The sequence below is a fragment of the Thalia democratica genome, chromosome 3 (assembly GCF_965202585.1).
Source record: "Thalia democratica chromosome 3, ktThaDemo2.hap1.1, whole genome shotgun sequence".
NCBI classification, from domain to species: domain Eukaryota; kingdom Metazoa; phylum Chordata; class Thaliacea; order Salpida; family Salpidae; genus Thalia; species Thalia democratica.
The window spans coordinates 69,558,144-69,567,008 of NC_139167.1; the positions used below are offsets into that span (position 1 = coordinate 69,558,144).

An 8,865-nucleotide genomic window follows, 5' to 3' on the forward strand; every position below is an offset into this window, starting at 1 on the left:
AGAACGTATAAATAAAAACTAATTAAAGCATTAATTCAAAAAAAAAAACCACCCCTATAAAGACTTCAAGACAATACCCACTCTCCGAACTGGCAAATGAAGTCTATGTTTTCTTTCAGCGTCTCGTCTCGATCAGGGCATTGTTCGTAAATGACCAGTATGACGTTTTTAGAACAAAATCTCTTACAAAACTCCAATTTAGAAACGACCATGTTGCTCACTTCACTGCCACAAACTCTTAGCTGACTGCCGCAAATGAACTCAAAAGAGCAAAATTTCTTCAAGAATTACCGCAAAATCAATATCTTGCGGTAAGTAAGCTAAGTTGAAAATTCCCTGAAACAGTACAGACTTAAGCATCATTTCACAAGCTATTGTAAACAAAAAATGAAAACAAAGCTAAGCAGAGCACAGGCAACTTGAACAGAAGCAACTCGAGCAGAAGCAACTCGAGAAGAAGCAACTCGAAAAGAAGCAACTCGAGAAAAAGCAACTCGAGAAAAAGCAACTCGAGAATAAGTAACTCGAGAAGAAGCAACAAGAGAAGCAACTCGAGAATAAGTAACTCGAGAAGAAGCAACTCGAGAAGAAGTAACTCGAGCAGAAGCAACTCGAGCAGAAGCAACTCGAGCAGGGACAACTCAAGTAGGGGAAAATCGACCACTTTCAACTCGGATTTTTTTCTGCACCACCTAAGAAAAATACCATGCGACGCCACTGACATACACCATAAAAAATAACTATATTTAAAAACTGATAGAACTACAAACAACTAACAACAATTACTCTCCGAGTTGACAAACAAAACAAAGACACTGTTTTATACAGCTGTTTCAAAAAAAAAAAAAACATATTTATAATATATATATATATATATATATATAACTATTTACGTTTCAGACTATCACCCACTCTCCAAACTGGCACATGAAGCTCTTGTTTTCTTTTATTTTCTCCTCTTCACCCGGGCATTGTTCTTAAGTGTTGACCACTATGACGTAGTCGTGCTTGAACTTCTCACCTTCGGAGGCTGTGTAACCTTCGGCCTTCTTCGCTTCCTCGGGTGGTTCCTCGCGTCCTGTGTTGGAAGAAAAGATGAGTGGCAAAGAAAGTTATAAAAAATTTAATTAACTTAAACTCGAACTACTTTTATCAAGGACTCTGTATTTTAAGTTAACGTAAAGTCCGCCAATAAAGCTAGAACATAATTTTCAGAAAGTTCCCGACAACTTATTTTTTATCACATCACAGTAGATCACAACAGTACAACTACCACATCACATTAGATTGCAACAATACAACATTAAATCTCAGTAGATATCAACAATGCAATTATCACATCACAGTAGATTGCAACAATACAACTATCTTATCCAGTAGATCACAACAACACTACAACTTTTACAATACACAACCCTGATGTGTTTGTTGTAGATTACTAGTTTGGTGGACAAAAGTTATAAATATTTGTAGATTAATTATTGTTCTATGCGTATTTTAAAAAGTTCTTCAAGCTTTAGGTCATGATTATACCGATTGTTCAATACTACATAAAAAAAAAAGACTTTTTTTGTTAAATTAAAATGTCATGATTTGTCAAATACAAATTTAACTATTAAGTTTCTATTTTTCATTAAATTCGATTTACTTTAAATCAGATTTTAAAGATTGTAACAATATTTGTTAAGTTTTAATTCAAATTATTAGAAGCAGAGTTCGAGAAAACCTAACTTTGTTATTTCTTTTTGCTGTAATATGATACGTTGAAAAGTTTTACTTAGAATATTAGCTTTCAAACGGTGCCTTTAAAGTAGCAAAGTTCGACTGCATTCAGCAAAAACGTGTGGCAACTTAAACAAGTGTTAATTCTTTTACAAAATAGCGTCAAAGGTTCATTTAAATCATAAAAAATCTGTAATGTGATAGTTTTATTGTTGCAATCTACTTCGGTTTGATTGTTATATTGTTGTGTCTACTGTGATGTGATAGTTGTATCATTGCGATCTACTGTGATGTGATAGTTGTATTTTTGCGATCTACTGTGATGTGATAGTTGAATTTTTGCGATCTACTGTGATGTGATAGTTGTATCATTGCGATCTACTGTGATGTGATAGTTGTATCAGTGCGATCTACTGTAGTGTAATAGTTGTATTGTTTGCAGTCTATTCTAATATGATAGTTGTATTGTTGATATCTACTATGATGTGATAGTTGTATTGTGTGATCTATTGTGATGTGAAAGTTGTGGACTCTTAATATAAAGTACGACTGTTATGTGTTAGTTGTAGACTTCATAATATTGTAGAAAACTTGTAATAGACATCTTTTTCAAACTGCTAACATTCCTCTGATTACTTACGAAAGCAAGTGTTTGACCTTTTTATTTAAACTTTTTTATGTTAAGTTTTTAATTAGGTCGTTATAAGCAATAAAAGTAAACTTTGTTATTTTAGTTGTTACTGCAAATATCATGTTTTAATATTATTGCAATCTTTATTTGTTTGTTCTAGGCATTGTTCACAACATTTTTGATATATAAATGTGATGGTTTTTGAATATTTTTTAATTTTTTTGTTTATTAATTTTACAAAATTTTAATATTTATTCTGTGTTAAAGTTAATAATTTTTTATACATAAACTAAAATACAGTTAGAAATGCAGTCTCATAGTTAAAACCTTTTTAGTTCAATCTACAGACGTCTTAAGGAAGTCATTGAATATTTTAAAAACATAATGGGCCTAATAGTACAACAAGTATTATACTAAGTATAAGGCCAATTAGTTAGTAAATCAGTAGGCCTTTGCATATTTTGAGAAAATTTTAAGTTTAAGGTTTTGATAATACATATAGTAATGTTATAGTATGGTATCGACTAAATAAGAAAAAGTTTGGTGTTTCAAATATATTTGAAATGAAAATTAGACAAAGTTAGAGTTTTTATAACAAACTAAAATCTCACAATTAGTCTAATATTAATTAAACTGTTAGGCTTTATTTTTAAATATATGAACTTTTTTTTACAATTTATAATGGATATTGTTAGAAAATCTATCATTTTATTTATTTTTAATTAAACCTTTAGAAAATAAGATTTCGAGATAAGATAAGTTTCTTACTTTTTGTCGCACAAAATTGAAAATTGTCGTAATTATTACTTAGAGTTTAGCTTTCCCACGGTTCCTTTAAATTGGCTAAGATCTAGATCTTTAGGATATATATATGTAAACGCAAAACAATTCAACAAACTATTTAATATTTTATATAACTGCTTTAAAGTTTTGTTTCTTAATTTTTGAAAAAAAACCTTGATTTTATTATTGTTAACTCCGTAATGTTGCAGATTACTGTTATGTTTTCTCGGAATCGCATTTAGTTTATACTTTTGTTACTATTTGGACTTATATCTCTTCAAAACTCATTGTGGCTTGTTTTGAATTTTAGTTAAGGCACATAATAATTCTAAGTACTGCTTTTTAAAAATATCCATTTTAACTTTTTTGTTAGAAATTTACCATGAACAAGAAATTCTTATTTTTTGTAGTCTTATAATTTTTTTTAAATATATTTCTTAAAAGTTTAACAAAAAAAAATAGTTAAACCATAGTAAATGTTGAGTTAAAAAACGTAAGACAGTCAAGTCGCTCACCACTTGGATACTTTTTAACGTCTTGTCGGGGACATACATCAGATCCTATTTTAAATAAGATATCCCATTTCAGACAGGTCTTTAATTTAAAATTACATCCGTTTCCGCTTATTAGACATTATGCGACCTCATATTGTCACAGTTAATCTTTGTGTCAGTAAAACTAAAATTCTTTAAATACATTTACACCAAAGCATGTGTGTAAAGCAAAAACTTTACTAAACTCAAGGTATAATACATTGATAATCTTGTTTCTGGCTAATGATTCTTAATGAAGACGAAATGAGGTTGCACAATTACACTGTTGCTGATTGTCTGAATTTTTACTTAAGATAATTAAAATAACTACTGGTTAACTGATAAAATACGTATAATGACGATAATTTAAAACTTAGATCAGGATTTTCTAAACCTTGGTAAGTGGGGGTTGAACAGAAATTTATGAGGGACTATGAGGTAATAATTTGAACCTTGCATTAGATAATGATGATGAACAAAAAAAAAGGCCATAGGCGTTTTTAATAGTAGTTTTGAAACTTATGCTAGATATTATGGAAAAAATTAAGTAAATTTATAATAAATGATTAAACAACAAAATATAAAGGTCGGTTGTACAGCAATGTATGGATACAAGTAGATTATAAGAAAATGATGACGTTGCATGGAGTTGCGACGCAGGGAAGTTCAGCAAACGTTAAAGAATGGATGACTTCATACCGGGTAATGTAGGCGAACGAAAGCGAAGTAAAATTTACTGTGATGGTCAGCTTTAAACTTAATCCTAAAGTTTGTATGCTGTTTGACTTGGTGACAAAATTATCAAGTGATAAAAACTATGATTTACTGTGTCATTTGTTACTTAATAGTACCTTCTGAAGAAAAAATAGAATGTATTCTATTATAAACTTTTATTAGTAAAGACGAAAAAAAAGAGATTTAATTAACAGTTTAGTTGTAGTTTAAATACAGTTTTAATTTTATTGTTATATTTTGATTGTCAACCTTAACTAATTAACCAAAAGTTAATTTTAAAACTTTTACACATTTTTTACTAGCATTAAGATGAATAATAGTCAGAATTTTTTGTATTTTATCAAAGAAAGATGCTAACCTTAAAAGCTTTTTATTTTCTTTTATCTAAGTTTAGTATTTGACATTACAGAACGTTACACTAAAGATACGTACATGAATGTTAAATAAGAAACTAGATATAATTTAAACCTAGAATATAATTTGATAATTTTGCAAAAAATAAGTTTTACTAGAGTATTAAATATTAACTAAACTATAACGTATGAGGTTATCAAAAATATTTTAGACATTCCAAGGAAATATCGACTCTTCAACACCGAAAATGAATAAATTCGACCAGCCAATCACAGGAAAGATATTCAGAATTTATCCTATCACTTGGCATAATTATTCAACAATGAGATTTGATTTTTTTCTTGTTAGAATTCATAAATTTAATCGACGTGTATTTTACTTGAATAAAAGCTTTAGTTTGGTTATAAAAATGTGTTTAAAGGTTTTAAAACTTTTGTTTGTTTGTTAAAGGTGTAAATAAAAATACATATTTATACATTTGTGTTCGTAGATATATGTACTGTAAACTTTTAAAAAGTGCTTCTAAATATATAACTAATTTTAGTTTTAATATTTTAATTTTTTATTAAATAAATAAACGATACACTACAAAAAATATTTATTAAATCGTTTTAAATAATATCAAAAACGATGCATTAAATTTAATTAGTAAAAATATTAGATTCAACTTTGAGTTTAACATTTTCACTACAACCACTTTTAAAATTATTACATTTTTTTTTGAATTTTCGGCATAGATTCAAAGGTTTTTTTTTTACAAGTTTATAAACTAATGTCTATTTCATTTACCTAAATCTAAAATCATTAAACTTTTTTTAATGCTGTTTCAACGTAGTATAAGATATATTATTGTCATAAAGCATATTTTTATGTGAAAAGTGCTATAAAAATACTTAGTTTTATAAACTTAAGACTCTTTTAAGTAACTGTTTTTGTTATTGAAAGATGTTTTCACTATGACCTTTACACATTAAACATAAAACTGTTACTAATCTTATGGCTTATTACTAAATATATGTAAATTTTGTTACATTATATGCGTCTTAAGCTTATAATAAAGATAACTTTAAGTAAAAAACTAAACGTACATGATTTTTCTAGTTTCAACTGAACTACATATCTTTACGACTAAAAAATGGTGGTTATGAATAAAACTACCAGAACTTTTAAATTTAGGCTTGTTTAAAAAGTTTTCAATAAAAGGCTTTAAAGATTGGCTAGTCAAATCGTATTTGTTTCGCTTGATTAAACTTTTGCTGCTATATTTATCAGCAACGAACTTATTTTTAAAACAGTTACAGTATGAATACATAACATACACAAACATATTTCGTCAGCAATTAAGATATTTGTTTTGTTGTTTTAGAAACATTAAAAAACAATTGCGACAACATTTATTTATGGTTATTATACTGAGCTTGAAAAGAAAACATGTATTAAACTTAGAAAAGTAACCACATATAAAGTGTATTTTACTAAAAATATAATCCATCACTAACAGTTTAGTATAAAGTCAAGCAATTAAAATGAAAAAAAAAAGTATCGAAGTTTTTAACTACAACAAATTTTCTTCAATTTTGTCAATTTTACACTTGAACATAACAAATTTTTTTGTGTCTCGTTTTTAATAAGAACTATAGAAGAGATAAAGAAAAAAACAAAAGCAGCTGCAAATTTTTTTTTTATTTTATACTACTCAAGTCTAATAAATAAGTAAAAAAAAATTTGAGTCTTGAACACTTTTATTTCCACTTTTAACTAAACTTAGATTGCTAACAGCAGCCATTACTGTAGTTTCTTCTAATGGAAGTAATTCTAATACCTTTTTTTGTACAGGAATTTTTTGATGGTTTCTGTAAAGTTTTATAAACAATATTTCAAAGCTGAAAATTCTCACTTTAATAGTTATAAATTAACTATTGTTTCACTACGCTTAAAACGGATGTATGTATAAGCTTATGTATTCTTGATTAAAAATTACAATTGAACAGAAATATAAACTACCTTGTTCAAAATATCAGTAGCAAGAGTATGAAAAGCTTCTTCTATATTGATGTCACACTTGGCTGAGGTTTCTAAAAACTTCATTCCGTGTTTTTTAGCAGTCTGTCAATAAAATGATACCTTTATAACTGTTTAGTAATGTGGTTAATAAACTATATATCACCAATTTTTTTATGTGTATTGTTAGTTGTTTTTACTTATTTTTTATTTTAAACAACTTATTTAATAACATTTAGTAAAAATAAGAACTAACATGTTGTCCTTTTTGTTTAGAAATGACTCTCTCATCATACAAGTCACATTTGTTACCGATCAGTATTTTTTCCACATTTTCTCCAGAATGCTGATAATGATAAAATGTAATTAATTGTTTTCTATGTTTTATGCTTTAACGTACTCAAAAAGTAAATTGTATATATATGGCAATACTTTAGAAAACTGTCTTTAAAAAAAAAGGAAATAGTTTAAAGTATATAAGTATCAATAATCAGCATTTATATACAACTGAGATAAAAAGCACCTTTGAATTTAAAAGTTAAAATAATTCACATACAGTACATGACCTTATTATTAATTTAGTTTTTTTTTATATACTTACCCATTTGATTTTATCCAGCCATTTTGATATATTATCAAAGCTTATTTTCTTAGTGACGTCATACACAATCATTACACCATCAGCTCCTCTGTAGTAAGAAGTTGCAATCGTGTTAAATCGCTCTTGACCCGCAGTATCCCTGTGAAAAATTTTTAAGTAACATTTTTTCTTGTTTTGATCTCCGCACCAGGCTTGCTGTTTTTCTTATTAAAAAGTATACTCGAATGTGTCATTTTAATAGAAAAGTAACAAAAGTTTATTAGTATTAAATCTTCAGTTTGTATAGCAATATAAGCGTTCTGGCAATTCTGCTACGAAACAGAACTTTTTCTTTATTAAATTTGGCACAAAATAATTGTACTAATACGCATTTTTTATCACTTTAATAAAATAATAAAAGATTTCACCTAAAGTTTTTATTAAAAGTTTTACTTAAAATTTACAAAAAACTTACCAAATTTGAAGGGTCACGTTCATTTTATTTAATTCTATGTTGGTTAATCTGTAGTCGATACCTAAAAAAATTTAGTTAAATTAACTAATGAAATTATAATTGGCTAAACTATAAAGTTTAAAGAGCTTTTACTGAGATTTTTTGTTTTTTACGGAAAATAGTTTCAGAGAGTTTGATAAATAAATTATACATATTAAGATTGTTATATAAAATATTAGGTATACTTTAGAAAATAGTTTTAATAACGTTATTAAAATTCAGTAAATTATTTTTACTATTACAATAAATACATTTAAAAAAAAACAACTGTAGTAAAAACATTATACTTCTATTTTTTATTAATGTTTTATCTTTACTGTTTTTTTGTTTTAATCTATACATAAAGTTATAAACAAACCTTAAAAACACTATTTGTAGAACAATTGTTAAGTATTTTTGTATGTTTTTCAAAGGTAGGAAAAGTTATCGAAACATGAATTAAAATTTGTTATACTTTAAAAAATGTCGTTATACACTAAAATTCCTTTTTTAAACATTTGCAAACTATTGCTTTCAGCTTTATTAAAAAACGTTATGTTTCATAATTTATATTTAGTGTTAACATATTAATATTTCAATAATTGAAATAGCTGTTAATAAAACTTAAACAGTATATTATAACAAAAATCTAATAACTAAACTATCCTTACCTATTGTAGGTTTTTGAGACGTGTTAAAAGTACCATTAGCAAATCTGCACATCATACAAGTCTTTCCAACATATGAGTCTCCGATCAGTAAAAGTTTAAATTTTAAAGCGTTGTAAGCCATGTTTATTAACTATTTTGTGGTAATTTTTGTAAAATAGAATTAACTTACTCGACAAAAAGTTTCAAACTTTGATTATTATTTTTAAAACAGTTTTGTTGCTGAGTTAAGTATTTTGTTCTGTAACAAAACTTAGACTACTGCGTTACTTTTTTGAATGTTATAAAAAGGAACATCGTCTAAATATAAATTTGCTTAAACAATTTTAAAGAAAAAATATTTAATTAGAAGAGTACTAAAAAAA

The 8,865-nt window shown here is 26.8% G+C and overlaps 1 protein-coding gene across 1 annotated transcript; it reads right to left on the reverse strand.

Moving 5' to 3' along the window:
• Positions 1-977: 977 nt before the first annotated feature.
• LOC145832501 (ras-related protein Rab-10-like) lies at positions 978-8,627 on the reverse strand. Its single transcript, XM_082939819.1, has 7 exons — positions 8,504-8,627; positions 7,815-7,875; positions 7,361-7,499; positions 7,016-7,105; positions 6,763-6,864; positions 6,523-6,580; positions 978-1,078 (listed from the first exon to the last, which is right to left on the reverse strand). Exons 1-7 carry the CDS (start codon positions 8,622-8,624, stop codon positions 978-980), a joined length of 672 nt encoding a protein of 223 aa, XP_082795945.1. The 5' UTR covers positions 8,625-8,627.
• Between the last annotated feature and the right edge of the window lie 238 nt (positions 8,628-8,865).